Consider the following 16,639-nt stretch of genomic DNA (forward strand, 5'->3'; position numbering starts at 1 on the left):
AGAGTACCTATACTGACTAATTCAACTTATGAATGGCCTCTATTCCATTTCTCTGTAATTTAGCATGCTCTTTCCAGTAAATCTAATTCTGGTGGATGAAGCAGTCTTTAGGACCATTGGTAGGTACTACCAGAGATCGAAACAAAAGGTATATGCTATTAATAAGTAGGAACAAAAATTAAAAGCAAAGGGAGATGGTACTGGTAATGGTACCATCCAGAAAGTGAAAAGACAACTCATAAATGGAAGCAAATATTTGCAAATCATATAAGGGATTGTATCCAAAAACACAAAGAACTCTTACAACTCAGTAATAAAAAAGATAAATAACCCAATTTAAAAATGGGCAAAGGACCAGAACAAACATTTCTCCAAAGAAGATATATAAATGATCAGTAGGCACATGAAAGGATGCTTGACAGAGTCATTAGGGAAATGTAAATGAAAATTACCAAAAGATACCATTCCACACCCACTAGAATGGCAAAATAAAAAGGATGGACAACAACAAATTGTCCATAGATATGTCTTGGTGAGGATGTGGAGAAACTGCAACTCTCATACATTGCTAGTGGGAATGTAAAATGATGCAGTTGCTCTGGAAGTTTGGAGGTTCTTCAAACGCTAAATATAGTGTTACCATATGACTTAGCAATTCTACCTTTAGGTATATACCCAAGAGAACTGAAAACATATGTTCACACAAAAACTTGTACATGCATGCCTGTAACAGAATTATTTATAATAGCCAAAAAGTGGGAACAATCTAAACGTCTGTCACAGAATGTGACAGATCCATAAAGTAGAATTTATCAATAAAAATAAAATACTGATACATGCTACAATGTGGATAAACTTTGAAAACAATACAGTAAGTGAAAGAAATGAGACACAGGATACTACATATAATTCCAAGAGGCTATAAAAAGTTTTAGAGCAAATAAAGATTATTATGATAAATATCAGTGACTAGCCAATCACAAATACTTAAGACTTCAGGAAAGCTGTAATAATTTTTAACTTAATGCCATAGATAATGTCATTTAAAATTTTTGCATATGAAAAATTCATTTTTTTCTTGAAGAGCTGGGTAAGAGAGAACTCAGTGGAGAATATAAAACTCAGTCCTCATATTATCAGAGGAACTACTAAAACCCAGCAAGAAATACATGCATATTTAAACTATCAGGTAACATAATGAGGACAAAATTGATATCTTTAAGGTTTTTTTTTTAACTTGGAAATAAAGATGCAATTTCCATACAATGGAACTTACTATATAATAAACAAAAAAGAGAAGAAAGGTGGTTCATAAAGCAATGGACTGATCTTCAAGATATTTTAAATGAAAAAGGTATCAAGTATGTTACCTTTGGCATTAAAAGGGATGGGAGAGTGTGTGTGTGCACGTGCACGTATCTGTACAAATACCTATGCATATACATGTTTTTGGTGGTCTGTATAGACATAAGCTTTGGAAAAATATACTAACATTAGGGCTATCTTTGGGGAGGGTAAGAGAGTAGTGGGAGGAGAGAGGAAGGGAAGCTTTCCTCAGTTTACCTTTTTGTGTACTTTGAATTTTAAGTAATGTGAATGTATGCGTAACGAAAGAAAAAATTAAAAAGTACTTTACCTTGCACCATTGTTCCTAATGACTTCCACGGTTTCTTCAACAAAATAGCGATCCTTGACATATGCAAAAATATCATCACAAATTTCATGTAAGCGTGAACGATGAGTAAGGTTGGTCAAGTATAAAACTGGAATAATTAGTGGTTCTGGAAAACTCTGAAGATTCTGTCTTGCTTTTTTTTCTGACTCAAGTGCTTCCTGATAGGTCAGTCCAGGTCTACCCGTCACAGCACAACTCCACACAAGACTGTTGCACAGAATGGTTCGTTCAAAAAAGTCACTGATTAAAAAACAAAAACAAAAATCCATTCATTACCTATCATTTCACAAATTTTACATTAAAAGCTGATAAAGGATTGTGTCCTCATTGCAAAATTTTACAAAGAATCATAGAACAAGGAAGGATTTACTAACTGGTCAACTTACACACTAATACAAACCTAAGAAAAAGTATATTTAAACTAGACATTTATATTTTGCAATTTTAAGGTACGTTCAGCTAAAATTGGACTTTAATTTCCATCACTTTTGAAATTGGGAGTGAAACTGAAAATAAACTCAACCTTTCTTTTTTCTTCTAATCTTCAAACTTTTTGTTCCAAAGCAGCCAAAACACTAGGGACAATTTAAGCACTTAAGTATGAACTTATTTATTTATTTTAAGGTTTTATTTATTTATTTGACAGAGAGAGACACAGCGAGAGAGGGAACACAAGCAGGGGGAGTGGGAGAGGGAGAAGCAGGCTTCCTGCGGAGCAGGGAGCCCGATGCGGGGCTCGATCCCAGGACCCTGGGATCATGACCTGAGCCGAAGGCAGATGCCCAACTACTGAGCCACCCAGGCGCCCTTTAAGTATGAACTTTAAAGAGCTCTAACATAATAGTGAAAAACTGGCAAATCTAAGCATCTAATGATGACAAAGGTTAGGTAAATTACAGTACTTCATATAATGAAAAATCATAGTCATTAAATAGTATGAGGAGAGTTCTTAAATAACATGCTCACAGGAAAAAAAAAAAAAAACTTTCCAGTTTGATTCCCTCCTATATTTTTGAAAGTAAAACCTTACCAAAACAATATATATAATATGGTCCCACTTGAAAGAAAGAGAAAGGCAGGAAAAGAAAGATAGCCTAAGAAGCATAAAAGATTTCTAGAATGTTATACAAAAATCAAGGCAATAGCTACAGAGTAGGGATGGGCCTGGGGGACCATTCTACTGAGTGCTTTTCTGCACTGTTGGAATTTCTTAATATGAGCATTTATTTCTTTTCAAAAATTCTATCCAGTCACTTCTAAAATGCAAGAGATCCATAATACGGAAAGATTTCTAAGGTACATTAAGTAGAAAAAACTCAAATCACTGAATAACACAAACCCACGTTCATTAATTAGAATAACAAAAATGCATACTTATACAAATACTATAAACAGATGTTCCCTATGGAGAAAGGGAAGGACTGCGAAGGAAGGAAGAGGAAAATTTGTTATTCTGAATATGTCTGTATTGCTTGAATTTGTATAATGAGCATGTACTTGTATTATTTTTACAATCAACAAATTTTAGAAAATGTTAGACGTACACAAAAAGGGTAATAATGGTTGCCACTAAGTGGTAAAGATATGAGGTAAATGTCTTTCCTTCCTCTATACTTTGGTGTACTTTAACATAGTTTCATTTGTATATTTGTCTGTAGAACGAACAACAACAAAAATGAAATCTATGAAAATAAAGAGAAATTAATCATATCCTAACATAAATGAGATCTACAGAGGTAGATGCACATGCCAAGTTACATAAGCCTAATTCAGTACAAAGATCCTTTGAGTAGTACCTTTTAGTAGAGGAGATAATGGATGTATATCATTAAAATTAAAATTACAAAGTGATTAAAAGATAGGTAGATATCCTTTGGGAGTTGAGAGGAAGGGAAGGAGGAGAGACAGGCAAAAATGATCAAGAAATACTAGAACAGTTTTTTGGAGGAAGTGGTGTTAAGAGTTAGGTAATAAAGGAAAAGTAGGATTGTAGAAAGAAATACCAGAGACAGAAAAGATGAATGTAATACGGTTCTCATAAACAAGAAAATCTATGTCACATAGACAATTTATTAGCTAAGAGATCGACAACAGAGATACCCAGTAAGTGGTTATTAATGGTGCAGAATAAAATGAAAGAATGGATGGATCTTGAAAGAGGTCTTAAGTTTTACTGCCTAAAACTGCAGTTCACTAGAAAGCTTTGTAAAAGTTTTAAGACTTTTTATTATTGGAACAAACATATCTGTAAGACTTAGGTTAACAAGCCAATACAGAATCAGCACATGATGTATGTGAGGTATATTTCTAATAGTTTAAACTGTATTTAATACTGTTTAAGAAAAATATATTTCAAATTTACATTATCTAGTCTCTAAACCAGTGCTAACAGAAATAAAATGCTAGCCACACATATAATTTTAAATTTTCTAGTAGCCGCATTAAAAAAATTTCGAAGAGGGCGCCTGGGTGGCTCAGTTGGTTAAGCGACTGCCTTCGGCTCAGGTCATGATCCTGGAGTCCCAGGATCGAGTCCCGCATTGGGCTCCCTGCTCGGCAGGGAGTGGGCTTCTCCCTCTGACCCTCCCCCCTCTCATGCTCTCTCTCTCTCTCATTCTCTCTCAAATAAAGAAATAAAATCTTTAAAAAAAATAAATTTTAAAGAGAAACACTAATTTTATATATTAATTAATTACTTTTACATATTTTATTTAAATTTAACCCAGTATATCCCCAAATGCTTTATTTCAATATGTGATCAATTTTAAATTCTTTAATACATAAACATTTTAAATTTGGGGGGGTACTAAGTATTCAAATTCCAGTATGTATTTTACCCTTTATTGCCCATCTTAATTTTGATTAGTCACATTTCGAGTTCTTAATAACCCCCGGGGGCCAAGTAATGGCTCCGGTGTTGGACAGCATGGCTCTAACCATAGTGATTTGGTATTTGATAGCCTAGGGTATTTCATGCGATGTCAGGGAGACAGACTTTATACTAAGGTGCAATAAACAGTATTTAGATGTGTTCACATTGTTCAAAATACCAAAGAGCAACGGCACAAGTGCCACAAACCTCCATTAAACATGTGTTACAAGGCAGAAAAACAGGATAGTCAGTAACCATTGTTGTACATGGCTCTTCTACACCCAGGTTTCCACCTCCTCTTGCAATATGTTTGTACTGTTTGTTTCCCTTGTATCTATCTACTCTGCAAAGTTGTTACATTACAGCCCTGCTGTGTACAAAGATCTACCCTCAGGAGGAGGGAGACAAGGACATACTACCACGGCCATTTTAAAGCAAGCAAGCAAAAAAACAAACACACCAAAAAAACAAGCAAGCAAAAAGGCCCAAGGAATATATTTCTCCTGATTCATTACCTCCTACCAGCATGGCACCATCTCTAACATTTTATACCTTCACTTTCTCACACTTCTGTAATTCTGCTCTTCATCCATTTGCCATACACATTCAAATATGTAGGATTTTGTTAATAATAGTGAACTCTAGGGGGTAGGTAACAGTGCCTCCTCAATTTCTATAAGAATATAAGATCATGAAAATTTTACAAGAAGCACATTTTACTATTGTGAACAAAATTCTTAAAAAACAAAATACTGTTTTACATGAATATGTTTAGGCTAATATAGATTATGTGTCCGATTTACTACTATATTCCTTCAACTATCTTCTTTACCAGAGATGAGTATACTACTGGCCTGGAGGCCAAATCTAGCCTTCCCCCTGTTTTTGTAGTTTTATTGGAACACAACCACACCCGTACCTTTAGGTATTGTCTATGATTGCTTTCTCACTACGTTCTATGGAGTTCAGTATGTACAGCAGACACCACTGCCTACAAAGTCTAAAATGTGATTTTATTTGGCCCTTTAAGAAAAAGTTCGATGACTTCTGCTCTTTATCATTATTTCTTAAGAAAAAAATTGCTTCTGAGTTACCAGCTCGACTGCCAGCAAGAACACACCTTTAATTAACATAAAGTCAACCAACACTCTGGGGAACAAACTAAGGATCAAAGGGCAACATACTGTTAACTTACAGGGTTATTTGGAAAACTAAAAATTTAGTAGAATAAGATTAAGAATGACATGACATACAGAATGGCTAAAATTAACAACACAGGAAACAACAGATGTTGGCAGGCATGTGGAGAAAGGGGAACCTTCTTGCACTGTTGGTGGGAATGCAAACTGGTGCAGCCACTCTGGGGAACAGTATGGAGGTTCCTCAAAAACTACCCCATGACCCAGCAATTGCACTACTAGGTATTTACCCAAGGGATACAAAAATATTGATTTGAAGGGATACATGACTGATGTTTATAGCAGCCTTATCAATAATAGCCAAATCATGGAAAGAACCCAAATGTCCATCAACCGATGAATGGATAAAGAAGATGTGGTATACACACATACACACACACAAATGCACGCGTGTATGCGCGTGTGCGCACGTGCACACACACACACACACACACACTGGAATATTACTCAGCCATAAAAAGGAATGAAACCTTGCCATTTGCAACAACGTGGATGGAACTATAGTATGCTAAGCAAAATAAGTCAGAGAAAGACAAATACCATGATTCCACTCATATGTGGAATTTAAGAAACAAAACAAATGAACATGGGGGAAAAAAGAGACAAGCAAACCATAAAACTCTTAACTATAGAGAACAAACTGAGAGGTTGCTGGAAGAGAGGTGGGCAGAAGGCTGGGTTATATGGGTGATGGGTATTAAGGAGTGCACTTGTGGGGGCGCCTGGGTGGCTCAGTCATTAAGCGTCTGCCTTCAGCTCAGGTCATGATCCCCGGGTCCTGGGATGGAGCCCCACATCGGGCTCCCTGCTCTGTGGGAAGCCTGCTTCTCCCTCTCCCACCCCCCTGCTTGTGTTCCTTCTCTCGCTGTGTCTCTGTCAAATAAATAAAATCTTTAAAAAAAAAAAAAAAAGGAGGGCACTTGTGCTGAGCACTGGGTGTTGTATCTAAGTGATGAATCACTAAACTCTGTAGAGCAGGAAATTAGTAGGAGATCTTGGGCATGGCTGACTTAACATGCCTTATGTTATTTAGAGAAAAACCAGCTAGATGAAAATTACATTTATTACATTTATTCATAAATGATCAGAAGGAAAGTTACATTAATTAAAAATATATTGTTTAATTTTAAAAACCATTAAAGACGTATTACTTTGCACTTTACTTAGTGCTGCCTCAGACTTAGATAATGACATATAAGGCAGGCTCCTAAAATCTGCAGATGACACTAAGGTGGGGGATAGCAATAAAGATTTTTTAAATCTAGAGACTAAAAAACCCTAAATGGAAATCAACAAAAGTAAAACATTATAGTAGCTTAACAAAAGTCCTAGCTTAACAATGAATGTAAAAAAGGCAAATTTTAAGGGAAACTGCAAATTCATACTTCTATGCCTTTCTATAGTTTCCTCAGCTTAAAAAGTATTCTTTAGAGCATTCTCTGGTTAGAATGCCCTTTTTCTCCATTCTGTATCTTTTTTTTTTTTTTTTAAAGATTTTTATTTATTTGACAGAGAGAGACAAAATGAGAGAGGGAACACAAGCAGGGGGAGTGGGAGAGGGAGAAGCAGGCTCCTTGCTGAGCAGGGAGCCCGACGCGGGGCTCAATCCCAGGACCCCAGGACCATGACCTGAGCTGAGGCAGACGCTTAACGACTGAGCCACCCAGGTATCCCTCCATTCTGTGTCTTGATAGCTCCATCTTTCAGGACCCAACTCAGATGTTCTCTCCTTATTCCAGTGCATCCTCAACTCCCCAGCAGTTATCAGCTCCATTATCTATGGTCCCATTACACAGGCTCCATAGCACACATGGTTTATGCTACTGTGTTATACATTCATTCCTCACTAGGGGGACAAATTATCTCAGTATCTCCAGACTCTCCAAAGCATATTGTCAAGAGTAATGAACAAACATACTCTTCATCGGCAGCCCACATTTATTTTTATGTGTATCTAAACACAGAAAGTACACATATGAATGTGAAGGAGAGGAAAGTGTCTGAATCTCAGTTTACCACTTGTAGAATGTGTCTTTGGGTAAATTACACAACCTCATTGAACCTGGTTCCCCTCTATAAAATGGGGATATCTTCCATGAATAGTTAATATGAAAATTAAGTAAGATAATAATATTGTATGCCTAGCATATGTACACTCAATAAATAGCATCAATTCTAACTGTTCAGGTACCATATTTGCAAAGAGATCCTAGAAAATTATATAGAATAACCAGTGTGATAGAGGAACAATGTCAGAGGAACTCATGAAAGACTTGAGCATCTTTGAAGAAAAAGTTTGGCATTGCGAGGAAGGGTAGCCAAGAGGGATTAACTGCAGAGAGATTACCAATTAACTCCCAAAATCCAATCAGGATGACCCAAGCATAAAATCTTACCAGCTGCTCAGTGGTAGACCTTCTCCAAAGAGAGCGGAAGGTCTGGAGGTTCCTTAGCAACATGATTGATACTTGTTTCTCACAAGAGATAGTTTATCTTACCACCTCTTTAATCTGGCTAGCCTTGAGATTGGCTTTGACCAACATAATACAGAAATGACATTGAGAGGGGCGCCTGGGTGGCTCAGTCGTTAAGCGTCTGCCTTCGGCTCAGGTCATGATCCCAGGGTCCTGGGATCGAGCCCCGCATCGGGCTCCCTGCTCCACGGGAAGCCTGCTTCTCCCTCTCCCACTCCCCCTGCTTGTGCTCCCTCTCTCGCTGGGTCTCTCTCTGTCAAAATAAAATAAAATAAAATAAAATCTTTAAAAAAAAAAAAAAAAGAAATGACATTGAGAGACTTCTGCTCTCACCTTCTTGGGACCCTGAGACCAGCACCTAAAGCAGCCCATGTTAGTCTTCCGAGGATGAAAAACCACATGATTAAGAAAAGCCATCTCAGTATTAATATATCACATTGTACACTTTATTTTTTTAAAGATTTTATTTATTTATTTATTTGACAGAGTGAGAGACAGTGAGAGAGGAAACACAAGCAGGGGGAGTGGAAGAGGGAGAAGCAGGCTTCCCGCGGAGCAGGGAGCCCAATGTGGGGCTCGATCCCAGGACCCTGGGATCACGACTCGAGCCGAAGGCAGACGCTTAACGACTGAGCTACCCAGGCGCCCCTCACATTGTACACTTTAAATATCTTACAAATCTATTGTTATATTATACTTCAATAAAGCTAGAAAAAAAAAGGTAACACATACACATGAAAGAAAGAAAAGCCATCCCAGCTGAGGTCCCTGACATATGACTGAGGCTAGCTCTTACTCTAACCAGCCTCAGCCTAGCCTCTAGCTGACTATAGCTAAGTGAGTGAGCACACAGGCCAGGAGAAACCACATTGGCAATCCGCAGAATACTGAGCAAATAAAATGGATGATTATTTTGAACCACTAAGTTTTAGGATGGCTCGTTACACAATAACTGTTAAGACATAATCTGTCTGAAGAAAGAGTGCATTAACACAAAACATGGTAGCCTACTAAGTGGATAAAAAGGAAAGAAAAGGCATTTAGGAATCTCTGCTACACCATCTAAGAAAAAAAAGACTCATAGACCCAAATATCGGGATCATGTAGCAGACCTATTCCTAAAGAGGAGCTGAAAACCTAATTTGAAGACACTAGCTATGAAGATTCTCCGATTTTCCTTAAAAATTCCATGCTCACCAAATGGCCTTCAGATAATAATTAGATTTCACACATACCTAATTATCAGTATGAGAACTGGTCTGTATGAAAGACATTTTCCCCCACTGTAAACCAATGGCATTCTAGTTTGTGTATTTAATATCTAGAGCTTAATCACTGGGGACATAGTAAAGAAGTCAAATGTCTGGGCAGACAACAGAGTGGTGCCTACCCAAAGATCTAGGAAGTGAGCTTGAATTCGAAGCAGTACCTTATGTTCTTGGTGCATGTTTCTGCCAAGCTTCAACAAATATTAGGAAAAATTCTCCATAATATGTACCATGTGGGTAGTAAATAAGAACATAAACTCTATAGCCTTAGGTATGTGAGTGAAAAGTCCAGTGTCACCAACTGCTAGATAGGTGGTTTTCGACACTGATCTCAGACTTACTCTCTTTACCCCAAATCCAGTTTCCTTATCTGTAAAAGAGGGCTACTGAAAGGCCTGAATTAACAAATGAGGAGCTGATGAACTATGAAAATCAGATTAAACACCTTTCACTAGAAAGCCTGGTTGAAACATAAGCCGGCCTATAAGTAATGAAGAGGTTCCTACATTTTGTATGAAAAGTATAACTCACTCGAAGATGGTAAAAACATTCCAATTCCAAGGGTCTAAATGGCTAAAAAAAATAAGTTATTTTATTTAGGAAATGAAGTCATTCAGTAATACAACAAACCACCTTCCTTATGCCCCCACTCTAGAATTCCTAGTATTCAGACCTGACTGCTCCATTTTTTAACAATCCACAGTCCTAAATAAATAAATAAAAACTGTCAGCTAACCAAATTACAGAATAAATTTTTATCTTATCTAAAAGATTAAAGCACATGCTTTATTCTGCTCTCTTTGCCTATGAGTTTAGTTTTTTGTGGGTTTTTTTTTTGTGTGTGTGGTTTTGGAGGTGGAGGGGGAATAAAATCTTTTTTAAAGTACAGCTGACAGGGGCGCCTGGGTGGCTCAGTTGGTTAAGCAACTGCCTTCGGCTCAGGTCATGATCCTGGAGTCTTGGGATCGAGTCCCGCATCGGGCTCCCTGCTCAGGAGGGAGTCTGCTTCTCCCTCTGACCCTCCCCCCTCTCATGTGCTCTCTCTCTCTCATTCTTGCTCTCTCAAATAAATAAATAAATAAAATCTAAAAAAAAAAAAAGTACAGCTGACATACAATGTTAAGTTAGTTTCAGGTGTACAACTTAGTGATCTGACAAGCTCAAACATTATGCTATATTCACTACAAGCCTAGCTACCATCTGTCCCATAACACTGGTATTACAACATTATTGACTATAGAATTGAGGGGTTTTTTTTGTGAGCTTAGTATTTTTTTTAACATTTTTTCCCTCTAGATTCCACATATAAGAGAGATCATTGGTATTTTTCCTTTCTGTGTGACTTACTTCATTGAGCATAATGACTTCAAGGTCAATCCATTTTGTCCCAAATGGCAAGATTTCATTTTTTTTTTTTTTATGGCTGAGTAATATTCCTTTGTATATACACCACAATTTCTTTATCCATTCATCCACTGATAAACACTTAGGGTGTTTCCATATCTTGGCTATTGTACGTAATGCTGCAATGAACATGGGAGTGCATATATAATTTCAAATTAGTGGTTTTTAAAATTTGGATAAACACCCAAAAACAGTTGTTGGGTCATGTGGTAGTTCTATTTTTTTAAGTTCTTGAGGCACTTCCATACTGTCTTCCAGAGTGGCTGCACCAATTTATGTTTCCACCAACAGTGCAGAAGAGTTCACTTTTCTCCACATCCTAGGCAGCAACTCTTACGCTAGTCTTTTTGATAACAGCCATTCTAACAGGTATGGGGCGGGATCTCACTGGGGTTCTGATTTGCATTTCCCTGATGATTAAGGATGTATAGCATCTTCTCATGTTCCTGTTAGCCATCTATATGTCTCCTTTAGAAAAACAGCTATTTAGATCTTCTGCCTATGTTTTATTTATTTATTTATTTTTATTTTTTTTATTTTTTTTTTAAGATTTTATTTATTTATTTGAGAGAGAGAATGAAAGAGAGAGAGCACAAGAGCGGGGAGGGTCAGAGGGAGAAGCAGACTCCCCGCTGAGCAGGGAGCCCGATGCGGGACTCGATCCCGGGACTCCAGGATCATGACCTGAGCCGAAGGCAGTCGCTTAACCACCTGAGCCACCCAGGTGCCCTCTGCCCATGTTTTAGTCAGTTTTTTTTTTTTTTTTGCTATTGAGTTGTAGGAGTTCTTTATAATTTGAATATTAGCCCCAATTGGATATATAATTTGCAAATATTTTCTCCCAAGTCAGTAGGTCACCTTTTTATTTTGATGTTTTCCTTTTCTCTGCAGAAGCTTTTTAGTTTCATATGGTCCCACTTGTTTATATTTGCTCTTGTTGCTTTTGCTTTCAGTGTTAGATTTAAAAAATCATTGCCAAGAACTATGTCAAGGAGCTTACCGCTTAGAAGTTTTACGGTTTCAGGATTTACGTTAAAGTCTTTAATTCATTTTGAGTTGATTTTTGTGTATAACACAAAAACAGTGGTCCAGTTTATTCTTTTATGCTTTAGCTTACGCATTTGCCTACAGCTAATGTGCTATTTTTAACAAGTCTTCTTTACTTATGGAAAGCAGGTCAAACAAGAGTTAGCAATTAGTTAAAGAGCATGTAGTTCAAACAAACAGAAAAAGGAGCTTGTACTGTATAATCGCTAAGGATCCATCCTGGTCACAGTCCCTTTCTCAAAAAATTCAGTGTCTAGGAAAAGAGAAAATTTGAGGCAACAAATGTATTGATTGCATTACCATGCAATAATTGCCATCTTACACTAGACAAAATGGAGAGATGATCATTTCTACCCAGAACAAAGGAGAAAGTGTTAGGCTATTATATCACATAGATAAAGACAGAAAACTATTTAACAATTAAAAGGTCACTGGCAACTTCTAAGATCCAGAGTCAAAGGGAAAAGTTACTTTGCATTGTGTTGCAAAGGGAACAAGGCAGGGAGGTGTAGAAAATCTCTTTGAGATTGATTAAGGTTGAAAAGGTTATATTGGAGAAATCAAAACCTGAGCGAATAGATGAGCATAGTGGTCTTCACACCCCTACAAAAGACAAATATTCATATAATGCACTTAAAGGGTAATCTTCAAACAAATTCACATAAACCAATTGGTGATTTAATGAATGAGTGAAAACAGAGGTTTCCTTCTCCAGACTTGTGCCAAGGGTCAGATTACCATAATACTAAGGATCACCATATACCATACACCATGAATGCAATTTTGAAAAGATCTCTCTGTAATCATCTAAGAGAGAGAAAGTAATCCAAAATTTAGCATAATTAAATGTCAGTCTTCTTCCATTTTTGCCAATTCAAAGTCACAAAAATTAATACCTAAGAACACCAGTAGCTCTGCTTTGTTCAGGGTAAATGATTAAATATCTTTGCTCCCAAACCAACTGCCTTTCCAGAACTGCTTGTAAATTCCAAAAACCCACATACTTCATCACAGAGAAAACAACAAAACCCCCAAAACCAACTATTTAAAAAAATTCGTTAGTGTTATAAGACTACAAAGGACACAGTTCCTTAATATTAGTGGAAGGTAGTAGGTTTGGAATACCAAAAATCTCTTCCTTTATTTTGGCATTTCAGATTTTTCAGATTTCTCCACATCCTAGTGGAGATTATAGTAAATCATCAGGAACCAAAGTATACAAAAAGTTTAATTCAAAAAGGATACAGCCCATATTCATGTTCCCTTCTAGCGTGAAAAAAGTCTTTTAAAAAGATAAGATTGCTTATTTCGAAGGGGAAAAGTTTGAAACTTAAGCCTGTTTTCTATTTTGTTGGCATTCTTAAATATAAATTGGGAATTATTACCGAGGATTTTAATTTAAACTTAAAAAAAGACATCATCCTTGTCAAGTTACCTAATCCAAATTCACTTTAGTTACAAGAGTGAACTCTATTTGAGTAACAAAACAAGTCTGCACAGGAGCAGAGTTAAGATGTGCACTCCTATTTAAAAGTACAGTCTGCTGGAAAACTCCAGATAAAACAAGTTTATGTGTAACTCTTCTGTGGAGCTGAAGAAAAAGCAGCCTTACTTTAAAAGCTCAAAGGAACTGACTTTTCTAACCTCACTGCTCATTTCTCGGACAGGTGCAGCCTTTGCCTAAAGTGCTCCCTCGATCAAGCCCCCTCTCAGAAAAGGTGTCTCCTACACACAATTTATTTCGTTGCTATAACATTTGGTTTCTAAGCCAGAAAGGGATTCCTTCTGAGCGGAGAGGATAAAGCACAAGAAAAAGGGAGGATCAGGCTGTTTCATTGATCGACCAATTCAGGTTCTCACTTGGAGATCCTGTTTAAACACACATCTCTAAAACACCCCAGTGTTTGGTGTCACAGGACAAGGGGATCTCTTGGGATAAACCAGACGAGGTAGTGAAGATTTAGTAGTTGAAACTACACAGGCAGCAGCTCCGGATTCTTATCAAAACAATAGCGAGTGGCACATGTCAGGCAGCCCACATGCGCAGGGGGATAAAAAGAGGAGACTGGCTGAGGCTGGAGTTGAACTTGTCTTAACCCCCTCCCCCATCAGCCACCGCCGCCCTTGGGGCTACGCGAAAGTGATAACTAAGGGCGCCCAGTGCCCCACTCTCTCCCCCTTCTCTCCCCCCCCCCCCCCACCCCCGCCCGAACCCGACTTCTTCCTCACCAAGGTCTCCCGGAGGCGGAGACGCTGAGTTCTCCGGGGCCGGGAGTTAGTCACCAAGAAGAGGTGGTGACAGAGCACTCAGCTCGCGTCGCACACTCCGAGGCCTAGCCGCATCGGACGGAGAGGCCGCCAGTGGAGGCTCTCGTGTCCCGGGCCCCACTGCCCCTGGCCCGCCAGGGAGCCCCCTCCTTCCCCGAGTCTCAACTCCGCTCCCTCCCCTCCTCCCTCCCTCCCCTCCCCTCCCTTAGGCAGCTCCAACGTCAGGCTCCACTGTGGACCGAGGAGACGAGCCCAGCCCGGCCGTTTCCTGCCCCCGGGGGCGGGGATTCCCTCTCCCGGCCGGGGGACTGGGGCCCCGTGCCGCTGACCCGAGCGGGGATCCCCTCGGCCGCCGGGCGGGGATCCCGGAACTGGCCCCGGAGTGCGCGTGTGGCCGAGGCGGGGAGGGGCGAGGCGGGGAGTTTCCGCTGTTTGGCGGCCGGGCGGCAGCCGCGGCTAGAAGCGGTCCCCACGGCCAGCCGAGGACCCCAGCTTCCTCGGCCCCGGCCCGCACTCCCCACGCGCGCCACGGCCGATCGCGCCGCCCGGGGACCCCGCGCAATCACCAGGTCGGGCTCGGGGGACAGAGAAACGCGGGCCCGCGGCCAGCCGTCACTTTCAAGTCGCCCCGCCAGAAGCCCAAGGCGAGGAAAAGGAGAGAGACAAAAGGACGCTGGGGAGGGAGTCCCCACACTCCCTCGCACCCCCCGCGCCCGGCCCGGCCCTTACTCGTAGTGGCGGAAGATCTCGTTGGTGACTTTACAGTAGAAAACTTCCTCGTCCGGCCGCAGGTCCGCGGGCGGCTTCTGTCTCACAAACGGCTTTCGGTGTAGCAGCGGCATCTCCTGTCCGCCCGCGGGCTCACCCGGACCCTTGGCCGCCCGCGTCGGCCCCGCTTCCCTATCAAAATTGGAGGGAAAGGAAAGCCGGTAAGGTGGGGAGCGCTCGGCGGCGGCGTGGGCCAGTCCGCGCGCCGGGGGAAGCTCCACTGCCTTTTGTGTGACTGACGCGCCCACGGCTGCCACCGGAGCCGAGGTCGCTCCTGCCGCTACTGGGGTATTGAGCGAGCCGAGCCGCCGCCTCTGCCCTCCCAGCGCGCCCCACCTCCGCACGCCCGGCGGCCGGCTCACAATGGGGCCGCACGCCCCGCCGCGGGCGGGCGGTGCGGGAACTGCGGCGGCCCCCTCCCCCAGCGCCGGCTCCCAGCCCGCCGCCGCCGCCTCGGGCTCGCAACGTGCTTGGCGCGCAGCCGGCCGGCCCGACGCCGCGAGGAGCTCGCTGCGGGCGGACCCCGGCGCCGCTCCGCTTTGTTCCCCAGCTCGCCTACACTTCCCTGCCGGCGCCGGCCGGCTCCCGAGCGACCACACGGAGCCCCTCACCTGCGAGCACGCCGACTGCCACTTCTCCACCTTTTCAACTACAAAGGCAGCGAGGGGAGTCTCTGTCCTCCCGGGGGGTCGCTTCTCGCCGGCCCCGCCGCGCCGCCCGCCGCCGCTTCTCCCGCTGCCACGGCCTGGCTCCGCGCGGGGGATCGCGTCCCACCGCCACTTCCCCGCCTCTCGGAGCTCCTGGGAAGTTTCTGATCTACTTTCGGCTCAGAAGGAGGAAGAGCTGTTGGGAGGAGCTTTTCACTTCTCGCTTCTACCTTTTTATTGGCTACTCGATGACTTTTACAGCCTGTCACTGATACAGGAAGAGACGGCGGAGAGCCTGGGAGAGCTACATTATTAATTAATGGAGCAACCCCTTGTGTAGAATCAGAAGCATCCTCCATGTTTGAGATTATCAGCCAAGAGATCTAGGGAAGGCGCTGGGGTTTCATAAACACATGGCTAACAAAGTAAAGCCTTCATCTTCAAGTCTGGCACCGTCGCTTCGTTTCACGGTGGGAAAAGGATTCCAATTAAGATTTAACTTTTATTTTAAAGATGGGAAGAGAAACGAGGAATAAAAAATAGAAAGTATTTTGATATTTAACTCCAAATTAGAATTTTCATGTCTAAAAAAAATATTTTGCTTGTGTAAACATCCTCCTTGAAAAGAAAATACCTTTCTTGACAGCAGTTCTCGTTAACATTTAAAGAGGGCAACTCAGTCAAAGATTAGAAGAGGAAAAGACCAAAAAAGTATGTTAGAAAATGTCATCATGCCTGTAGGACCCCCACATATTTAAAACTGGAAAAACACACCTTTAAAAAGTAATATTTGTAATACGCCGCTGAAAATGTTTTGCAAAGTATCAATATTCAATTCAATCATACAGAATTTTAAAGGTTATGGATTTACTAGTGAATTTCCCCTAAAGCAACTTTCCCATATCCACAATTTCCATTTGTGAAACTAATTTTAATGCACATAGTACATGTGACTTTTGAATTAAAAGGAATTTTGAGACTACAAATAATTCCAAATGTTTGCCAGCTTTGTTTTAA

General features: G+C 40.9%; 1 protein-coding gene across 2 annotated transcripts in view; it reads right to left on the bottom strand.

Annotated features, from left to right (window-relative positions):
* The window catches only part of BAZ1A (bromodomain adjacent to zinc finger domain 1A), a 93,371-nt gene extending 77,606 nt beyond the window's left edge, over positions 1 to 15,765 (bottom strand). Inside the window, exons 1-3 of one of the 2 annotated variants that reach the window (XM_032404939.1) lie at positions 15,587 to 15,765; positions 14,937 to 15,107; positions 1,637 to 1,915 (exon numbers count right to left, since the gene is read on the bottom strand). In XM_032404939.1, coding sequence (XP_032260830.1) covers positions 1,637 to 1,915; positions 14,937 to 15,049 — 392 coding nt within the window. In that variant the 5' untranslated portion in view covers positions 15,050 to 15,107; positions 15,587 to 15,765. Of the gene's footprint in view, positions 1 to 1,636; positions 1,916 to 14,936; positions 15,108 to 15,586 lie in introns of those variants that run through there. The other variant, XM_032404938.1, reaches the window with a different exon arrangement.
* Positions 15,766 to 16,639: the final 874 nt, after the last annotated feature.

Source organism: Phoca vitulina, unplaced genomic scaffold (genome assembly GCF_004348235.1).
Source record: "Phoca vitulina isolate PV1807 unplaced genomic scaffold, GSC_HSeal_1.0 scaffold7, whole genome shotgun sequence".
Classification (NCBI taxonomy): domain Eukaryota; kingdom Metazoa; phylum Chordata; class Mammalia; order Carnivora; family Phocidae; genus Phoca; species Phoca vitulina.